This window comes from Narcine bancroftii, chromosome 3, assembly GCF_036971445.1.
Source record: "Narcine bancroftii isolate sNarBan1 chromosome 3, sNarBan1.hap1, whole genome shotgun sequence".
NCBI classification, from domain to species: Eukaryota; Metazoa; Chordata; class Chondrichthyes; order Torpediniformes; family Narcinidae; genus Narcine; species Narcine bancroftii.
The window spans coordinates 78,802,914-78,825,864 of NC_091471.1; the positions used below are offsets into that span (position 1 = coordinate 78,802,914).

Genomic DNA, 22,951 nt, shown 5'->3' on the forward strand with positions numbered 1-22,951 from the left:
TTCCGCAAAGCAGGACGTCAAGCGCTGAAGAGCTGGCTCTGAATGGGCAACTAAAGCGGCATCGTCTGCAAAGAGTAGTTCACGGACAAGTTTCTCTTGTGTCTTGGTGTGAGCTTGCAGGCGCCTCAGATTGAAGAGACTGCCATCCGTGCGGTACCGGATGTAAACAGCGTCTTCATTGTTGGGGTCTTTCATGGCTTGGTTCAGCATCATGCTGAAGAAGATTGAAAAGAGGGTTGGTGCCAGAACACAGCCTTGCTTCACGCCATTGTTAATGGAGAAGGGTTCAGAGAGCTCATTGCTGTATCTGACCCGACCTTGTTGGTTTTCGTGCAGTTGGATAATCATGTTGAGGAACTTTGGGGGACATCCGATGCGCTCTAGTATTTGCCAAAGCCCTTTCCTGCTCACGGTGTCGAAGGCTTTGGTGAGGTCAACAAAGGTGATGTAGAGTCCTTTGTTTTGTTCTCTGCATTTTTCTTGGAGCTGTCTGAGGGCAAAGACCATGTCAGTAGTTCCTCTGTTTGCGCGAAAGCCGCACTGTGATTCTGGGAGAATATTCTCGGCGACACTAGGTATTATTCTATTTAGTAGAATCCTAGCGAAGATTTTGCCTGCAATGGAGAGCAACGTGATTCCCCTGTAGTTTGAGCAGTCTGATTTCTCGCCTTTGTTTTTGTACAGGGTGATGATGGTGGCATCACGAAGATCCTGAGGCAGTTTACCTTGGTCCCAACAAAGCTTGAAAAACTCATGCAGTTTGGCATGCAGAGTTCTGCCGCCAGCCTTCCAGACTTCTGGGGGGATTCCATCCATACCTGCTGCTTTGCCACTTTTCAGTTGTTCGATTGCCTTATATGTCTCATCCAGGGTGGGAACCTCATCCAGCTCTAGCCTTAGGGGCTGTTGAGGGAGCTGGAGCAGGGCGGAATCTTGGACTGAGCGGTTGGCACTGAAAAGAGATTGGAAGTGTTCTGACCATCGGTTGAGGATGGAGATCTTGTCGCTGAGGAGGACTTTGCCGTCTGAGCTGCGCAGCGGGCTTTGGACTTGGGGTGAGGGGCCGTACACAGCCTTTAGAGCCTCGTAGAAACCCCTGAAGTCGCCAATGTCCGCGCTGAGCTGGGTTCGTTTGGCGAGGCTAGTCCACCACTCATTTTGGATCTCCCGGAGTTTGCGCTGAAGATGGCTGCATGCGCGACGGAAGGCTTGTTTCTTCTCTGGACAGGACGGCTTTGTAAGGTGAGCCTGGTGGGCAGCTCGCTTCTTTGCCAGCAGCTCCTGGATTTCCTGGCTGTTTTCGTCAAACCAGTCCTTGTTTTTCCTGGAGGAGAAGCCCAGAACCTCTTCAGTGTTTCAGGTGACGGGTCCGTGAGGCGGGTTGCATCGTCGAGCTTTGCTTTGAGGTTTGCCTGGAAGTTTCCTCTCGCTTCGTCTGACTGCAGGTTTCCAACATTGAACCTCTTTCTGGGGGCTTTATTGTTCCTGGGCTTTGGTTTGAAGTGAAGGTTGAGCTTGCAGCGAACCAGCCGGTGGTCAGTGTGGCATTCCGCGCTAGGCATGACCCTGGTGTGGAGCACATCTCGTTTGTCACTTTCTCGCACCAGAATGTAGTCCAGGAGGTGCCAGTGCTTGGATCGGGGATGCATCCAGGTGGTCTTAAGGCTGTCCCTCTGCTGAAAAAGGGTGTTTGTAATGACAAGCCGCTGTTCTGCGCAGAGCTCCAACAGGAGGCGCCCATTGTCGTTGCACTTGCCGACGCCATGCTTGCCCAGGATTCCTGGCCAGGTTTCTGAGTCTTTGCCGACACGAGCGTTGAAGTCGCCCAGGATGACAACCTTGTCGGCTGTAGGGGTGCGTTGGATGAGGTTGCGCAGGTCGGTGTAGAACTTGTCCTTTTCTGCTAATTAATCCCTTTCTATCCACATAATTGTATATACCATCTATAAGAACATTCTCCATTAATTTACCTACCACTGACATCAGATTTACAGGCCTTTAATTACCAGGTTTTCTTTTAGAGCCTTTTTTAAACAATGGAGCAACATGAGGCACCATCCAATCAATCCTCTGGCTACTCCCCCATGGCTAATGACATTTTAAATATTTCTCTCAGAGCCCCTGCTATTTCTACACTAACCTCCCTTGAGGTCCTAGAAAATATCTTGTCAGGACCCAGAGATTTATCCACCTTTCTTCTTTTTAAAGTGGGCAGTACTACCTCTTCGTTAATTTGTTTTCCATGATCTCAATACTTGAAGTAAGCTTTCCTTACCTCACCCTGATCAATATTCCTTTCCTTAGTGAATACTGAAGAATCAAAAATAATTTAAAATTTCTCCTATCTCTTCTGATTCCTCACATAGCCTACTCCTCTGATCTTATTCCTCACTATTCTTTTACTTTTAATGTACCTGTAGAAATTCTTTAGATTTATTTTTACCTTGCCTGGCAATGCAGCCTCATATCTCCATTTAGCCTTTCTAATTTCCCTCTCCTTTTTTAAATTTTTTTAAATTTTTCACACTATGAACCATACTGACCAAAATACACACGAACATTTCCCTCTTGAATATACACAGTGTCATTTTCTCCCCTTTTCCCCCTCCCTTCCCTCCTTCCTTCACCCCCCCCCCATCCCCACCCACTCAACGTTCAACATATATGATACATTAAACCCATTAAACAATGTCATCACACAATGAAAATAAACAAGAAAATTGTGTCATCTACTTTTACATACTGGGTCAGTTCATTTTGTCTTCTTCTCATTCTGTCATTTTAGGTAGTGGAGGTCCACGGTAGGACTTCTCTGTTGTGTTCCATGTACGGTTCCCAAATTTGTTCGAATACTGTGATGTTATTTCTTAAATTATATGTTATTTCTTCCAATGGAATACATTTATTCATTTCTATGTACCATTGCTGTATTCTCAGGCTATCTTCTGATTTCCAGGTTGACATAATACATTTTTTTGCTACAGCTAAGGCTATCATAATAAATCTTTTTTGCACTCCATCCAAATTGAGTCCGTTCTTTACTTCTTATATTACTTAGAAGAAAGATCTCTGGATTTTTTGGTATGTTGCTTTTTGTGATTTTATTTCATACCTGGTTTAGATCTTCCCAAAACTTTTCCACTTTCTCACATGCCCAAATTGCATGTACTGTTGTTCCCATTTCCTTCCTACAGCGAAAACATCTATCTGATACTGTTGGGTCCCATTTATTTAACTTTTGGGGTGTGGTGTATAGCCTGTGTAACCAATTATATTGTATCATGCGTAACCTCGTGTTTATTGTATTTCTCATGGTTCCGGAGCATAGCTTTTCCCATGTTTCATTCTTTATCTTTATGTTTAGATCTTGTTCCCATTTTTGTTTGGTTTTACAGCTTGTTTCCTCGTTCTCTTTCTCTTGCAGTTTGATGTACATGTTTGTTATAAATCTTTTAATTATTATTGTGTCTGTAATCACATATTCAAAATTGCTTCCTTCTTGTAACCTCAACCTGCTTCCCAATTTGTCCTTCAAGTAGATTTTCAGTTGGTGGTATGCAAACATTGTGAGTTATACCATATTTGCACTTCATTTGTTCAAAAGATAATAATTTATTTCCAGAAAAACAATTTTCTATTCTTTTGATCCCTTTTATCTCCCATTTTCTAAAGCACACATGTCAAACTCAGGCCTGCAGGCCAAATTTGGCCCGCAAGATCATATCAAATATGTATTAGAGCTGGCCCGCTGGCCGCCACACCAGTATAGTGCATGCACAGCTAATACTACAAATCCCAGAATGCTTTGCAAATGCATTGGCGCCAGCCCCTCAGCCCGCTAATCGCCCCCACCTCCTCTCTTTACTTTCATTAGCATCTGTGACCTGTCGCCAAACTCACATGTAATAAACCCCTTACGAAAAATGGCCAAACGAAAGACAGAAAACAGGACCTTTCAAGACAGGTGGGAGGCAGACTATATGTTCATCATTTTAAAAGACAAACCTGTTTGTCATTGAAGCAAGTTGTTATTTTTTTGACTTGTTGGCTTGTGAAAAAAAATATAATTAAAAGGAGCTTAAAGGCTATAGAGAAATATTATTTATTGAATATTTTATTTCTCATTTGTTAATGCTTCTTCTGGAAAGAGTTTAACCAAAACTATTATTAAACATATAATTTAATAGAAAAAGTTTAACATTACATATATTGAAAGAAGAGAAAACATGCAGATGTTGTTGAAAATTTACAATAAATATTTCGTTTGGCCCACGACTTAGTCCAAGTTTTTAATTTTGGCCCTCTGTGAATTTGACTTTGACACCCCTGCTCTAAAGGAAAGGTTATCTATTGTGAAGGGGATTAGGTGATTTTGCATCAATATTAATTTTGGTAGTTGATCATTTGTTTTTTTCCTTTCTATGTGAATCTTCTTCCAAATGTTGAGCAGATGGTGCAGTACTGGTGAATTTGATTTTTTTTACCCTCCTTATGTTCCTCAAGCATCTCATCTATTCCCTGCTGTCTATACCTGTTGTACATATTCTTCTTCCTCCGAACCAGGTTCCTAATATCCCTTGAAAATCAAGGCTCCCTATATTTTCTAACCTTTCCTTTAATCCTCACGGGTCATACCGGCTTTGCCCTTTGAATATCCTCCATTTATCTGTTTCATATTTCCCTGAAAATAAATTATCCCAATCCACACCCTTTAAATACTTCCGCATCTCCTTGAAATTTGCCTTATTCCAATCAAGAATCTCAACATTAGCCCCAGCCCTATCCTTCTCCAATATTAACCTAAAACTAATATTATGATCACTAGACCCAAAGTGTTCCCCAACACAAACCTCTGTTACCTGACCTATCTCATTCCCTAATAGGAGATCCAATACTGTGCCCTCTCTAATCAGTTCTTCTATATATTGATTTAGGAAACTTTCCTGAACACATTTGACAAACTCCAATGCATTCAGCCCTTTTATCATATGGGCATCCCAGTCAATGTGTGAAAAGTTAAAATCTCCTTCAATCACCACCTTATGTTCACTACACATATATGCTATCTCCTTACAAATTTGCTCCTCTAATTCCCTTAATAGGGGGTCTATAATACACCACCATTAGTGTTTTCATACCTTTCCCATTCCTCAATTCCACCCAAATAGCTTCATTGGATGAGCCCTTCAATCTATCTTGCCATGGCACCACTGTTATGTTTTCTCTAGCAAGCAATGTGACTCCTCCACCTTTTATCCTCCCTGTTTATCTCTCCTAAAACAATGGAATCCTGGAACATTTAGCTGCCAATCATGCCTCGTCTGCAACCAAATTCCACTGATGGCTGAAATATCATATTTCCATGTGTCAATCCATGTTCTAAGCTCATCCACTTTACTTAACAATGCTCGTTGCATTGAAATATATACACTTGAGAGTATGTTCCCCACATTCAGTCCTTTGATTACCATCTACTTAATTAATTTTAACAATCTTGGTTCCTCTCTCCCTTCAAATCTAGTTGTCCTTCTACCCTAATCTCTGCACTCTCATTCTGATTCCCACCCCCTTGCCAAACTAGTTTAAACCCTCCTCAACAGATATAGCAAACCTGCCCACCAGGATATTGGTCCCCCTCCAGTTCAAGTGTAGCCTGTCCTTTTTCTACAAATCAGACCTTCCCCAGAAGAGATCCTTATGATCCACAAATCTGAACTCCTGCTCCCTGCACCAACTCTTTAGCCTTGCATTCATCTGCCACATCTTCCTATTCCTACCCTCTCTAGCTCATGGAGCAGGCAGCAATCCTGAGATTACCACCCTTGAGGTCCTTCTTTTTAATTTATTCCCTAACTCCCTATATTTTTCTTCAGAACCCCATCTCCACTTCTATCTATGTCATTTGTCCCAATGTGATCCATGACATCTAGCTGCTCACCCTCCCCCTCCAGAATGTCCCCTGTCAGCCCAAGGACTTTCAGGAATATCTCTGGGAGGTCTCCTGATTTTCAGTGGATGTAATACTGGTCTCCTTTGCACCATCTCCCCCACCAACTCCTTCAGCACAGTTAATAAATTAATGGAGCCACTCCCTTATGTTTGATGGCATGTGAGGGGTGTGGCCGTGCAAAGGACTTAGACAGGTATTTTGGTTGAGCTCTCTGTGAAGGGAATTAAATAGGTGATCAAAGCTTTAAAATTAATATTTTCTTCATCAAAACTGGATAAAACTAACACAAAGAAACCAAGGCAGCCTAAATCAAAGATTGAAAAAGCCCTTATTCATCTGAGAATATTGGGTGAAAGTCCGAAAGGGAGTGGTAGAAAAATGGTGACAGGACCAGAAGAACCAGATAAAACTGGGGAGTTGGGTCAAGAATTGAGCATCATCCTGGAAAAACCGGAGAATTTGAGTAACTGATTTATAAGCGTTGAAACAATGATAAGGGATATAATGGAGAAAATGACCAAAATAAAAGAGATAGTTGAAGACCTGATGGAGAGAATAGATCAAGCAGAGTTTGAATTGACAAAAGCACATGAAAAACTCAAGGTTTTTGAAAAAGATGCCAAAGAATGGGAGCCAGATTGACCATATGGAGAACTTTAGTTGACGGAAGTATGTCGGAAATATTGGACTGAAGGAATGAATCGAGAGAAGAGACCCAGTGAACATTTTTTTTTCAAAAATGGATCCCACAAGTGCTGGGGAAGACAAGTTTGGAGAAAAACTGCATATCAAGAGAGCTCACCAAGCACTCGGACCCAGAAGAGCCAGCGATCAGAGACCAAGACCAGTTCTGGTGAGACCTTTAAGCTACCAAGAATTAGAGATAATGTAGAGAGCAGCATACGATTACTCTAGGCTGAACAATGGCCTGCCTGAGGTTGATCATGAAAAAGTCCTATTTTTTCAAGATTTTAGCCTAACCTTGATTAACCAAAAAATAATAATTTGAAGATGTGAAAAGACAATTACTTTTTAAGAACTTGAAATACTCAATGGCTTAGAAGGTCAAAGTAGTGGAAGGGACCAAGAATTTTTCAAGACCAAGAACAAGGTGGAAAACTTTCTGCAAAGTTTATGTAAAAAAAAAGATCAAGGTTGCTGAGGGAGAAGATTGTGAAAATATTTATAATGGAACTAAATAAAAGTTGTATATTTTTTATTTTTTACTAAACTGTCTTATATTTATTGTTTAAAAGTAAAGTGTATAGAAATGTTCACGGAGAGCTCAGTAAAAGGAAAATAAACCTGGGAAAAGTGGTAGCAGGGTGGAAACTCCAGTCTAAAGGGGAGAATGGCGCCTGGAAAGGTGTAGCAAAAATTACGCTAAAGGGAGATGTTCTTCTTCCTTGAGAGGATCCGTGGGCTTTCTTCGCAGGCTTTCGTGGTTCTAGGTATATGTTACCGTCAGGGCAGGGACATTGTGTGTTTTTCTTAAAAGGTGAGGATCACTTTATTATTTAAAGAGTCAGAGATTTTTACTGTTAAAAAAATATTCTTTTAAAGAAGAATATGGATAGAACATTAAAATGTGTTAGTTTTAATGTTAATGGAATTAACAGACAGGAGAAGAGAAAGCAGGTCTTCGCATACCTAAAAATAATTAAAGGCAGATACAGTCTTTTTACAAGAAACACATCTTACCAAATTAGAACATGCTAAATTAAAAAGAGGATGGGTGGGGCAAATAATATTGTCTTCATTTGGATCAAAAACAAGAGGTGTAGTGATTTTAATTAATAAAAATATACCAATAATAATAAATTAATAATTAACCAATCAAGCTGGAAGATTTGTGATGGCACACTGCAAAATTTATGCAGATTCATGGACATTTATGAACATTTACACCCCAAATTATGATGATGAAGTCTTTATGAAGAATATCTTTTTAAAATCCCCAGGGAGAAACAAAATATATCGATTGGAGCGAGAACAATGACTAGGGCAAAAGCTGCAAAAGCGACACTATCATTTATGAAGGATTTAAATTTAATCGCTATATGGAGGCAGCTCAACCCCCTTAGAAAGAGACTACTCAAGGGTATATGATTCACATACAAGGAATGACCTATTTTTAATGTCTGCCCAGTTACAAAGTATGGTAGTAAAAATGGAGTATTTACAAGACTTATCAGACCACTTGCCATTAATGTTAACTATTATGATAATGGAAAAGCAAGAAAGTATGTATAGATGGTGCCTTAATGTTACATTATTAAAGGGGAAGGATTTTTGTGAATTTATTAAGAGACAGAAATACTTTGTGAATACAATCTTCCATCCACTGATGGCAGTTTTCTAATACGGTATAAGCTTAAAGCTTATCTGAGGGGACAAATTATTTCTTATACTAAAATCTTAGAGAGAATATACAAGTAACTTAGAAGGTCTATATAAGGATATAACAAAATTGGAAAAAGAATATCAGATATCAGGAACACAAGAAAAATACAGATTATTAGAGAACAAAAAGTTGCAATATAATACACAACAAACATATAGGACAGAAAAAATATATTAAAAACTAAAGAAAAATATGTTACATATGGCTTCATGATATTTCTTGCTACATTGGTGTATGTGGGAAAAAAAAATCCAGAGCTCAAAAACTCCCAAAACAAAAACCTCAAGTCAGTCAGTCAAACAGGAACAGCTCGTAGAGTCTGGTCTCCAGGCTTGGGACTCTTAGTTTAGTTGCCCACTGGTCTTTTAGTTAGACATGGATCACTGTAGACTTACAACTTTCCAGAGTTTTGAATGTGGCAACGACCATCTTTGATTTCTTCACATGGACATTTTCATCCAGTGAACTTCTAGTCACTACACAAGGTTCACGCCTCTGAAGCCCACATTAGGGTTAACAGGTGGCCTTCTGTCACAGAAGTTTTCCCCTCTAAACACCCTGTCTTGAGTAGTCAAATGGCCCTTCTCATACAAAGTCCTCCTCTTGGAAGGGGACTGGGGAAGCTCAGGTCAGACACACACACACACACACACACACACACACACACGCACACGCACACACACACACACACACACACACACACACACAGACAGACACACACACACACACACACACACACACTCTGGGTATCAGAGGGTGCAAACTGCTATCAGGTCAACAGTGCTGACACCCACAGTCAAAGTATCTCAGTCTCCTTTCTTCCACTGAAAATACTGGGTGAACACCCTGACAGACAGTTACAGATGGCAGGGCTAGCACCCGTGAACGAAGTAACTCAGCCTTTTGTTTGCTGAAGCTGGTGGGTGAGGATGCATACACTGATCGACTAACTGACCAACCTGTTCAAAATTCAGCGCATTGAACTCTTCAACTGCCCCAGCGTGTGCCTTCAGCTTTCCAGATTGGTGGAGAGAGGTTGACTACAGCAGGCGTGCTCTCTGCGAGACCACCGGCTTCCAGCACGTGGCTCTTGCACCTCTGAAGCTGTCTTTTCTCCCAGTACTGTTTCAATGCTTCCCATGCAGCTGTCAGTTTTCCCAGCGCTACTTCAGTGATTCACAGCAGCGCATGATCTTCTCTCGCCTACCATAGGTTCAGTCCTGTCCCTGGTCTGAAAATAAAATTAAACCAGGGTCTGTAACACGTACTAATTAAAATTTCTTTAAATTATTACATAACTGTATAAGACAATTCCCATGGAATAACAAAGTACCAAGATTTGCACTGGAATAGTCAACATGGGACTATAAATGGGAATTTTGTTTCTTGGATTTTAAGAAGTATTATCCATCACCACAAGTAAGATTTCTCTCATCCTTCTTTGAAGAAAACAGTCCCCCTTTGTGGATTTGAATGGGACTGAACTCAATAAAAGAGGAGACAATAAAGGACTTTATTTATGTGGAATGTTAAGTCAATAACAAAAAAAACCCTGAACAATCCTATATTAATGCACATGATAAGAATATGGCAAGAAATAAATGAATGTATCGGGAAAAAAGCAGCACCATTAGGTAAAAATATATTACTGTAGCGGCATGCATATTTGTAGCGGTGAACTGGTTCCGCTTGTTAAGCGGAGCAGCCATGGCAAAGATGGCATTGCGGGTCCTTCTCTTCTGGTACAAACCAGAAGTATGCATTCGTGCTTACATCAGCGTGATGTGAGTTCCGGGACGTAAAGGCCAAGTTCCCAAGGGCTTAAAGGTTGCAGCGCAAAACTCAAAGTAAACTAGTTGTGCTTAATGAGCTCACAGTGTGCTATCTCAGGTTTTAACACTGCACTCGCGCACACTCTACCACACTACTGCCTATGAATCTTGGTAAGAAATATTGAATTCATGGTATGACAAAGGAAGAAGCAATGTTGATGATTGCTATATGGAAGCATCTCTTATGTTTTTTGAACAATTAAGAAATAAGTATGGAGTAGCTAATGGGACATTCTTTTGCTTTCTCCAGTTAAGATCATTCTTAAGAGAAAAATGGCGACCAAACTTGACCCCACCTGAAACTATTGAGATGGAATGAACGATTTGGCTGGGGAACACACCTAAATTTATATCTAAAATGTACTTTGCTCTCCAAAATGAAAGTGCAAAACCAGATTTACAGAGATCAAGAGATGGGTGTCGGATTTAGGAGTTTCAATATGGAAAGATGCTGGTCTGATTGGTGTTTGGAGAGCATGACGTCAATTATAAATGCAAGATACAGATTAGTACAAAATAATTTTCTACACCAATTATACCTCACATTGATGTAAAGGCATCAATATTTGTGCTGAATGAATTTTGGCAGTATGAATTTGAGGTTCTTCCTGCACCAATTCTGGAGTATAATCCAGAAGTATATTTTTATGGAACTTTGTAATTTAGTTCCCCCTCTCCCCACTCCCAGAAATCAATAGTTTTATAATCTAGTTTCATATTAAATCTAACTGGCATAATATCAAAGGGCCCAAGACTTCATGGGCCGTGGGAATACGAAGTTATATGTAACTCTGTTGATTTTATAACAACATTTTGTGTACAGACCAGTCAATTACCATACTCTAGAATTATTTGTTCCTGGAAAAAACATTAAGAATGGCTGAATAGTTTCAAATTTAAATGAAAAAATTCACTTGGCCTCTAACATCAAAGATGATCATAATCCAAAGGCACTGCTAGAAGGAGTTTTTTTTTGGACAGTGAATGGTTTCAAGTGCAGGTCACAGAAATCAACTGACATGGTAGTTTCTGAATGTATTTACAGTACCTATCATTTGAAACTCTATTCTTCTGGTAAACGTACTGAAGAAAAATTTGTGTTTTTAGTTGTGCCTTAGTTGTCAGCACCCTTGTTTCTAATACAGAAGGTTGTGAGTTCAACTCCCCCTCCAGGGATCAGTCTAAAATGGTGATTATAACATGTCGAAAATATGTCACATATGGCTTCATGATATTTCTTGCTACATTGGTTTATTATACACAGATCAATGAAAGTGAGTCTTTCACTGAAGCCATAGCATGAAGTAACACAATGCAGTTATCTCTATTGTGATGGATCATTCACTTTCCCCCTTTATCAAGATGGATTATTTGATCATGTTGTTACTCGTGGAAATTTTCTGTGAAATCTTTGTTTCCAAAATGACCATGGCAATTTCATTTTCATAGGTACATTGGGATCTCAGAGATTATGAAGAAATACATACAATTTTTGCCTTGTGCTAAATTACTGATGCTGAACAAAAAAATGTGATTTCAAAATTTCTCAATGTGTTTGATTCCAGTTATTTGACGTTGGCTTTTCCAATGATTCCTGGATTGTCTGCACTAAGAGCCTTCCGAGCTCTTAAGATGATTGCTATTTTACCTGGTAAGGAAAGAGCAATTTAGCACGGTAACATTCATTCTGATTTCATGCCTGGTACCAGCAATTCAATAGCATAGTTTTGAGTCCCTTTCAATTTTGTTGAACACATCATATGTGGGTATGGATTTATATGTCAATTTGAATTATAACAGAATGTGTTTGCAATGCACATCAAATCACAAATCCTCTGTGCAGCAGAGAGACAGAGCCAATATTTTAGGTGAAAAAATAAAAGCAGAAAAATGCTGAAAACCCTAAGCACATCAGAAACCATCTATGGAAAGAAATATAGAGTTAATATTCAGATCTTTTGTCCAAACCAGACTTGGCATTTGTGAGTTCTCGCAGATGTCCCAGTCATTTTGCCATATTCCCGCCAAAATTACAAGTATACCAGAGGATGCAATTAGCTTCTATAAAAATAAAGATTAAAAAAAGTTTATTTTTCACTTGGCTGACTTTAAACAATCAATGTGTTCAAAACTTGAGCATCAACTGAACAGTAGTAAGTGAATGTGATTAACTGCTACAAACCATCAGAATTCTGATTCTTCCACAAACCTAAGTATAAATCAACTTATTTATATTGTAACTGTGATTTTTTTTTCAACATCTTGTCTCAGTCATAGGAAAATGTATGTTTCTGCAGGGCTAAAGACCATCATTGGTGCTATATTCAAATCTGCCAGGCTATTAATGGAGGTCCTCCTTCTCATGATGTTTGTCCTTCTAATTATTGCATTATTTGGACTTCAAATTTTCAAAGGTGTTCTGACACACAAGTGTGTAAGAAATCTGCAGCATGGAATTAATATTACCCATAAAGAATGGGGAGATTATATTCAAAACAAAAGTAAGTACTAATTCTTAAATTTATAACTGTGAAAGCCAACTGTTAGCTCAATATACTAGTAATATATATTTTGGAAGTCTGAGACTAACCTGAATACATTTTTCTTCTTTCAATTAAAATGTAAAAGCCCAGAGTTCTGAATCATTTTCTGTTAGATTCAGGATTACCGACCAAATTGTAAAAAAACAAATGTAAAAAGCATCCATTACAGTCTTTGTGAAGCCAACTTTACATCACCTCAAGGATTTTTGCAAATAAGATTAACAGCAATGAGTAATCGTTGTGGCTTGACCTGATCTTGGAACAACACTGTGTGGCAATAGTTTCTAAATTTTTTTCTCACTTCACCTAGCTTCTATTTCACTGACACACTTGCATGCTAAATATTTAGAAATTTAAACCACAGAAAAAGGCTTGTTAAGTCCATTCTGGACAAAAATGGAGATATCTAAGTCACTGCCAGTTCCTATCTGTCAGTCTGTATTCTTGTAGACATTACTTATAACTTGAAAATTAAAAGTCTTGTCACCAGGCATTTTTCTAGGCAGTAAATTCTGGATTCTCACTATTCTTTAGATAAACGTGGGTTTTTTCCATTTCCTCTTGATTCTTTGATGAATTGACTGAAATCTAAGATATAAGCTATAATGAGTTTATTGTCAGATACATTGTACAATGTACATACACCCAAAATTTTACTTGCTGCAGCTTAACTTATAAAGAAAAACCATATAGTAAACTAATTAAATTAAATTAAAAGAGTCAATAAATACATGTAATAGATTATAAGTATTCACAATTTTCCCAGTACAAAAAAAATAACACAATAGTACAGACAGTCTTTGATTAGAGTCTGAAGGGGCAGTTTAAGGGTTTGACATCTATTGGAAAATACTGACCTTAATTCTAGAGGTGCTAGTTTTCAGGCTTCTGTACCTCTGTCTGACTAGGAATGAGAACAGGTTGTGACCAGGGTGATGGGGGTCCTTTATGCAGTTGGCTACCTTCTTGATATCTACAATGGATGGGAGATCAGAGCATGTGATTGACCTGGCTATGTTTGCTACCTTATGTATTCTTGGGCACTTGCGTGGCCAAACCAAACAGTGATGCTACCAGTCAGAATACTTTCCACAGTGCATCTGTAGAAGTTTGATAACCTGATCACATGGCAAATCTCCTCAGACTCTTTAGAAAGTAAATGCATTGGTGTGCCTTCTTCATAGTTACCTCAATAATCTTCCATTAAAGGTGATAGGTGTGTGGTCCTTTGGTCCCTTCTTCCTAAAATCTTGGTGTCTTTCAGAGCAAGATTGTTATGCTGGCACCACCCAACCTAGTTCTCAATCTTCACCCTCTATTCTGAGTCATCATTTCCAATTAGTCGACCAACAATGGTGGTGCTGTCAGCAAATTTGTAGATTGAGTTGGATCTGAATTTGGCTGTGAAGTTGTGTGTGCAAGGAATAGAGTAGGGAACTAAGCACACAGCCCTGGGGTGCCCCTGTGATGATGGTCAGTGTGCAGGAGGTAATGTTACTAATCCACACTGATTGGAGTCTGCCGATGAGGAATTTGAGGATTCAGTTGGATCAATAGAGTCCAAGTTCCTTTAGCTTAGTTATGAGTTTTGCTGGAATGATGGTGTTGAACTCTGAGTGGTATTCAATGAATAACAGGCCTGATGTTGGGGTCTCTGTAGTCTTGGTGGTCTAATGCAGAGTGGAGGATCAATGAGATGGCATTTGCTGTTGACCTGTTGTGGCAATAGACGAACTGGAGTGGGTCTATGTACTCAAAATGCTGACTTCTCAGCTGAGGAGAACAAATCCTTTCTGTTCACTTGTCCATTCTTCTAACAAATTTCCACTCAGCCTTCTCTTGAACCAAGGAAATCAAGCTCGGACTATTCAGTTTCTTCTAATAATAATTTTTAAACCCAGCAGCATCCCTCTGAATCTCCTGTCAAAAGGTGACCAAATTGCATCTTGCCGAGCAGGGATGTCATGCCAAACTATATTGAACATTGATTACCCAGATCACCCAGTTCTGTGCATGTGTACTCTGAGATCCTTTTGATCTTCTACAGGATAGTTTAGTATCCCATCATTTCTCATGCACTCTCTTGATTGTCCTCCCACATTCAGAGGTCCATGAATGATCAAAATGAAGAGAGTGAAATAAAGCAGGAAAAACGAGGCATACAACAAATACGAGGTTGTTAATGCAAAAAAGAAACAAAGATATCACAGAAATCCCTTCTGCAAGATCATGTGGAGTGAGAAAGGATGGGTGGAGTTAGGACTGATCTGAACTCCCTATCCTGTCACATTTTCATTCATCTGCTCCCAACTTATGACCATTACCATGACCATTGAGCTTTCCTCAAATGGGAATTGCAACAGTTGATGGGATGATGAACCAAGAGTCACATTCAACCCCTCAGGTTAAATCAGATACTTCCCTCCAAATCACAAATATTCTGGCTTGGAAGTCATCTCTTCATTCTGACCAGATCTAAGCTTCTGGAATTGCTCCCCAATAGTTTTGCGAGAATGCCTTCACCAATAGGATTATTGAGGCACAAAATTGTTCTTAAGTGAAGCTAGGCATCTCATAACTGAGCAAAAATCACTCCCGCCTGAAAAAATATAATTTATCTTATCAGAGCTCTCAAAACCTTGCTTGTCTCAGAATTTTACATCTCACCTTGTCCAAAAGACATCAATGAATCCTTGTGTCAATTTTTGATTGTTTCTTTTGACAAATCACTGGACAAGATCAGAGGTGTGTCATTCTCTTTGTAACAAATTTTAAAATAGCCTTGGAGATAATGAAGTATTGCTCAAGAGGTGGAACATTGGCCAATGTTTTCTTTCTTATACAAAGTTGTTGAGACTGGTTGTAGCTCACAGCAGAGAGCAGTAAATTCAGTACAGATACAGAAGAAGGAACTTCTTAATGGCTCAGAAACTCATCGGCTAGACTAATGGAGTCATTAGGCCAGCCAAGAAATAAAAACTCAGGTTGATTTACCATCAACCATGTCAGGGACTAAGAACTAATGTTAATGTTCCCCATTTCCTGCTCTGTACAGCTTAGTTCAAAATCTAATGTTGCTGGTTATGACAACATATTGCTCAGGAACAAAGTCGCAGCCTTCAGAGCAGACAACAAGGTAGCCCTAGTTATTGCAAGAGCCAAACTGTTCAAGGCCATCAGGGAAGCAAAGCGTGCACATGCTCAGTGCTTTCACAGTCAATTCCTGGACAGTAAGGACATGCAATGCATGTCGAAGGGCATCAAAGACATCACCAACCACCAACCTTCTGCCTGTGATGGTGATGACTCCCTCCCAGACACACTGAACAACTTCTACACATGTTTTGAGACGAAAAATTACATTGCAGCAAAGAAGACCGCTTCTCCTCCAAATAACCAGGTGTTGTGTCTTGCAGTGGCTGTTGTGAAAAGAATGCTAAGCAAGGTCAACCTGTGGGAAGCTGATGGACTGGATTACATTCCCAGCAGAGTGCTCAGAGGATGTGTGGCTCAGCTAGTGGATGTTCTCACGGACATCTTTAGCATCTCCCTGAGAAGTGCCATGGTCCCAACATGCTTCAAAGCTGCCATCATTGTCCCCATGCCAAGGAAGTCGGCTGTGTCCTGCCTCAATGACTACCGCCCGTCAAGGGGCGCATCAAGCTCCTGCTGTCCCTGTCATTAGACCCCCTGCAGTTCGCATACAGACCCAACTGCTCTACGGACAATGCCATTGCCACTGCTCTCCATCTAGCCCTCACCCACCTGGAAAACAAGGACTCATATGTTCGAATACTTTTTATTGACTTCAGCTCAGTATTAAACACAATCATACCACAGTACCTGATAAGGAAGTTGAGCCTACTGGATCTAAGCTCCTCCCTCTGCAATTGGATTCTCAACTTCCTGTCAGGGAGACCTCAGGCAGTCTAGATTGGTAACAGTATCTCCAAGACCATCACATGAGCCCTCCCCCCCCCCCCCCCAGGGCTGTGTGTTGAGTCCACTGCTGTTCACACTGCTAACCCACGACTGTTCAACAAAACACAGCTTAAACCACATCATCGTTTGCTAATGACATAACCATGTTGGGCCTGATCAGTAAGAATGATGTGTCAACATTGCAGTTGCTAACAGACTGGTGTACACCCAGCAACTAGTATCTGAACATCCAAAAAAAAAGAGATGGTTGTTGACTTTAGGATGACCCAGGGAGATCACACTCCGCTGACCATTGACGGCTCCATTGTTGAGGTCGTCAAGAGTATCAAGTTCCTGGGAGTGCACTTGGTGGAGAACCTCACATGGTCCTTTAACACCGGCTCCATAACCAAGAAACCCCAACAGCGCCTCTATTTTCTATGAAGGCTGATGAAAGTTCATCTTACATCCTCCATCCTCACTACATTCTACAGAGGATATATTGAGAGCATCTTGTGCAACTGCGTCACTGCCTGGTATTCCTACCATGAAGGACATCTACAACACTCAATGCAGGCAAAAGGCAATAAACATTGTGAAGCACTTGACACACACCTGAAGTAAATTCTTCTCCCTTCTGCCATCTGGAAGGAGGTGCTGTAACATTCAGGCTCTTATGTCCAGATTGGGAAAGAGCATTTTCCATCAGACTCGTGAACTCCCAGAACATTTGGGGATTGGGTATCATGGAATGTTAATGTATAAGTCTTAATATTTTAAATGTGTTGAATTTCTATTCTAACCTCTATTTATGTAAATATGCTTTGTGATCTAATACCTTATGAATGACAAATGAAGGTAACTTGATTTGACTTGATGACAAATAATTGAGCAATACTTGTGATATGTAGAGTTAAAAGAGAAGAAAATAATTCTGCAAAATTAAATTATTATACATGGATTGGCCTCATAGTTTTTTCCCTTTTGCCCATATGCCCTTTTTAAATGAAGCTACTATACTTTTACAGCTAACTGGCTTGTGACTGAAGATGTGGACATAATGGTTTGTGGAAATGGAACAGGCACTGGGTGAGTATTGACTTCACTAACTCTAAATAATGAAGTAAAGCTATTGTTAAAGGAGCAGCATAATTAATGTATAATCGTTAAGTGTTGTATTAAATTATCCCAGTTTCTGATTACTACAAATACAAACTCAAACATACTCCCTTATGAGCAACATTCTCCCAACTCTTGCCTTAAAGATTTGACATCTCCCCTTTTCTAATTCCTGGACTAGTGAAAGGTCAGGACTTACATGTTCCAGTGCGAAGGAAGCATTAGGATGACAAGGCAAGAGAACCTGGATGACGAGAGGCGTCATGAACTTAGTCAAGAAGGAAAAAGTTCAGGAAGTTGCAAACAAATAGGAGCTTTGGGGAACATAAAGGTTTCAGGAAAGAGCTCAAGCGGACCATTAGGAAAGCTAAAAGAAGCAAGTTTAAAGAAAACCCAGAGGCATTTCATACTTATTAAAAGTAAGAGGATGATCAGGGAGAAGATAGGACCACTCAAGGACAAAGGAGAGAACTTATTCTTGGAGTTAGAGGAAGAGAGCAAGGTGCTAATTGAATCTTTTGCATTGTGTTTACCAGGGAGAAGGACATAATGTGGAGAATCTTCACGTATTGGGGCATTTTGAGATCAAGAAAGAGGTGCTATTGGGTCTTTTGAGGAGCATTAAGGTGGAAAGGTCTCTCAGCCTGATGGGTTATATTCATGATTATTGAAAGCAGCAAGTGAAGAGTTTGCTAGGGCCTTCACAAACTTCTTTGCATCCTCACTGATGATAGGAGAGGCGAGTAGAAAATGTTGTACCTTTGTTCAAGAAAGGGAAGAAAGGACTATTGGAAAGGGAAGGAGATAGGATTTATGCACATTTGGAAAGTCATGGCCAGGTTGGGAACAGTCAACATGGCTTTGTGAGGGGCAGGTCAATTTTTTGAGATGACAAAGATAGTTGATGAGAGTAAGACAGTGGATGTTGTCATCATGGTATTTGGTAAGTTGTTTGACAAGGATCCTCAGGATAGGCTGATTCAGTAGGTGCAGATCCATGGGATCTATGGAGAGTTGATAGTTTTGATATGAAATTTGCTGGCTAATAGAAGACCAAGGATTGTGGTGATGACTGTTATCTGGGTTGGAGGCCCGTGACTAATGGTGTTCAATAATGATTTGTGTCGGTGTCGGTGTTTGTGAATACATGCAAATAGCTTTGATGAAAATGTAGGATTGATAGGTGAGTAAATTTGCTGATGACATAAAGATTAATGTTGTGGATAGTGTAGAGGGTTATTAAAGAATTCAAAAGAATATATACCATTTAATGTAAAAGTACTATTATTGTAGCTAGTCCCACTGACCTGCATCCAGACTATAGTCCTCCATACTCCTTCCATTCATGTCCCTGCCCATAATTTTATTACATTAAAATTGAGCCTGCATTCACTACTTCAGCTGGCAGCTCATTCCACACCCCCACCACTCTCTGTGTGAAGAAATTCCCCCTGAATGATCCCCCTAAACTTTTCAGATTGCACCCTTATCCCATGATCTCTGGTTTGTATCTCATCTACCGTCAGTGGAAAAAGCCTACCTACATTTACTCCATCTGTACCCCTAATAATTTTAAATACCTCTATCAAATCTCCCCTCATTCTTCTCTGTTCCAGGAAATAATATTCAGTTCCTGGATGTTGTAGCTATATAAAATGTTGTAGCTGTATAAAAATCTTGTAGCTCTATAAAACTTCTAGGAAGGATGTGTCATATGACGGCTTTGGAAAGGGTGCAGAAAAGGTTTATCAGGATGTTGCCTGGCTTAGAGAGTATGTATTATGGGGAGAGATTGGTCAAACTTGGGTTGTTCTCTCTGGATGGTAGGAAGCTGAGGGGCAACCTGATAAAAGTGTACAACATCATGAGAAGCATTGATGAGATCAGTCAGAATCTTTTCCTGAGGGCAAAAGCATCACATGTTAGAGGACGTGTTTAAGGTGAGGGGGAGGATGTTTAACAGAGATGCGCGAGGCATATATTTTAGAGAGTGGTATATGCCTGGAAACGACTACCAGGAATAGCAGTGGAAGCAGATACAACAGTTGCATTTATGAGGCTTCTAGAGAGACATGAATATTAAGGGAATGGAGTGATATCCATCAGAGGCAAACAGCAGATTCCTTACAGTAGTTTGAATTAAATATTATGTCTGGCACAAACATGTGGACCAAAGGGTCTATCTTTGCATTGTACTATTCTATCTTAACTATTTTTAGTCATAAAATTAAGGCTCTGTTTCCCAGCCATGTGAAAAGAAACCCAAGTAACCAACAAACGACAATTAGATTACATTATTCTTTATTTATATTATAGTTTTGATTTGGATTTAAGTAGATTTAACATGTAGTCCTTAACAACTCAAGAATAGATTCCTCTTCTTCACAGAAGTATATGGGTTTGGATCATCAAATTGTGCTAATGAATAGTTTAACTGTAAGTTGCTTATTTTTGTTCAGTACAATTGATCCTCAGTTGAAAAGAAAAACATTGCAGATGTTGGAAACCTGCAGCACTTGTAGGTAGAGAAAGGTAGGGTTAACATTTTAGGTTACAAACTTTTGTTAGAGTTGGAAAATGTTTCTGATAAGAAAGACAGAAGCAAGGGTAGACAAGGTTGAAGAGGCAGTGAGCCTTGGTGGACAAAGTAGTTCTGAGCTGTTTGGAGTTAGCATCCCCATGCCCTGCCAGCTAGACAATTTATGGCAGTAAGTCTTGTGTTCTGAATAATATGATTATTGTTAAAGGAAGCAATTCCTTACATCATGCAGAAGATTTAGGTGTACTTATGGGAAACGTGTTCCATGGGGAAGATGATCTTGCCTATGATTCAAAAGACTGAAGTTGAACAAAACTGATAGGCTTTTATTCACAATAGAATGAAGGCACATCCCTGCAGACTGACTGTCCTGAACTGGGGAGTGCCCTCAGCCAATGGGTGTGCCCTTACAGATAAATATATACATAACAGTGGTTTACTACATTCACCCCTTGTTTGATAAAGTGTTAATAAAATTAAGTTTTTCGGGCAGTTGCAGCACAGCGATGCGATCCTGGACACTCTGGGGCGCCTGTATGATGTCATTGGCATTGAGCTGGTGGGTGCGTGGCGATGAGTCTGGTGTTTTATTTGTTGGGGCTAAGGTAATGTGCATCGTGGGTGGCAAGGGGTGGGAGGGATATGGAGTGATTAGTGGTGGTCTCTGGAATCCCTGAGGGTGCCAGGTCCCTAACGGAGACAGTGTCTTCATGCCCATCTGGTTACACCACTTAGGCATATTGGGGGTTGGTGGACCCTTTCGACCAGTGGGTGGACTTGTGACTTCTCATGTTTCTGGAGAAGGACTGGCCCTAGGGACAGGGCCTTCATTAGGGCAGAAGTGCTTCGACTCCTCAATGAGGGGATCATTGAGGCTAGCACCAGTCCTTGTAGAGCACTAGTGGTGGTGATGAGGAATGGGGAGAAAAGCAGGATGGTCATTCACTACAGTCAGACCATTGACAGATACACACAACTGAATGTGTACCCACCTCCCCTCCCCTCCCCGTATATCTGAAATGGTGAACCATATCACCAATTTCCTGGGAAAGGAAAACATATGTTCATGTGGTGTGGCATTGGTGGCCATACATAGTAGGAACCTGATGGAGTGGAGCACCTCAGAAAGGGCCTCTTGCCAGCGAGAGACAAGAAGGCCTCTAGACCGCCTTCCAGACCGTAGCGTTCTCCCTTTCCACCTGCCCGTTCCCCGGGGGTTGTAGCTGGTAGTCCTGCTCATGGTGATGCTTCTGGCCAGCGGGTACTGACGCAGCTTGTCACTCATAAATGAAGACCCCCCTAGTCACTACGAATATAGTTGAGAAAGTCAAACAGATTGAAGAGACTGTGAAGGGCCTTGATGACTGTGGCAGCTGTCATGTCGGGCCAGGGGATGGGGAATGGAATACATGAGTATTCACCAATGACAGTCCAAGGAGAGGAGAGGTCCTTTGAAGTCAACCCTCAGGGTTTCAAAGGGGTGGATGGCCTTTATCAACTGTGCTCTATCTGGCCAGTTTGCACTCTGTGTAGACCTAGCAGTTTTTGGTCATCGACCTGATCCCTTCAATGGAGTAAGGCAGGTTGCAGGCTTTGACGGCGTATCTGGTGACTCCGGGGTGGCAGAGATCATTGTGAAGGGCTTGTAAGTGATCGATTTGTGTGCTGGCACAGGTTCTGTGGGATCAAACAACTGAGGGCCCATTGAATTTCCTGGGCCGTTACAAGATTTTGTAATTGTCAGTGGAAAGTTCAATTCTCCACCTCAATATCTTGTCGTTCTTGAATTTACCTTGCTGCTGGTTGGTCAGTTAGCAAGGTAAATAGTTTCCTGGCCAGGTAGTGCCTCCAATGCCATGCCACCTTGACAATGACTTGGGCCTCCTTGTCGACAGAGGAATGTTGAATTTCAGGGCCTTGGAGGGTGCGGGAAAAGAAAGTGATGGGTATGCCTGCCTGTTAAGTATGGCAGCCAGAGTGAAGTCTGATGCATCGCTCTCCACCTGGAACAGGATAGATTCATCCACAGCGTACATCATGGCTTTGGCAATGTCTTCCTTGATGCAGCTGAAGGCTGAACAGGCCTCTAGTGTTAGGGGAAAAGAGGTGGATTTAACGGGATGGGCCTTCTCCACATAGTTGGGGACCCATTGAACATAGTAAGAGAAAAAACACCAGCACCTTTTCAGGGACTTGAGGCTGTGGGGGAGGGGGAGTTCCAGGAGTGGGCACATATGATCAGGTTTGGGACACAGCCAAGGATGGCAAGGCGATTTCTGCAAAATACGAACTTGGCCTTATTGTACATGGCATTAAGGAGCTTAATGGTGTGGAGGAATTTTTGAAGATTGGCATCATGGTCCTGCAGATCATGTCCACAGATGGTGACATTGTCAGGGTTTGGAAATGTGGCCTGCAGCTGGTACTGATCTACCATGAAGCCCATTTCCTATTGGAAGACCAAGACCACATTGGTGAAACCAAAGGGGACTCTCAGGAAATGATAGAGTCCACCTCGAACCCAGTATATTGGCGATCATCCTGACAGATGAGAAGCTGATGGTATGACAATTTCAGGTCGACGGTAGAGAAGACACATTATTGTGCGATTTGGTTCACCATATCAGATATACAGGGAGGGGA

The 22,951-nt window shown here is 40.8% G+C and overlaps 1 protein-coding gene across 1 annotated transcript in view; it reads left to right on the plus strand.

The window, feature by feature from the left end:
• Positions 1-22,951, plus strand: part of LOC138757273 (sodium channel protein type 4 subunit alpha-like) — a 234,419-nt gene that overhangs the window by 12,937 nt on the left and 198,531 nt on the right. The window contains exons 3-5 of the mRNA XM_069924321.1: positions 11,752-11,837; positions 12,484-12,687; positions 17,679-17,739. Of these exons, the coding sequence (XP_069780422.1) occupies positions 11,752-11,837; positions 12,484-12,687; positions 17,679-17,739 (351 nt within the window). The remainder of the gene's footprint in view (positions 1-11,751; positions 11,838-12,483; positions 12,688-17,678; positions 17,740-22,951) is intronic.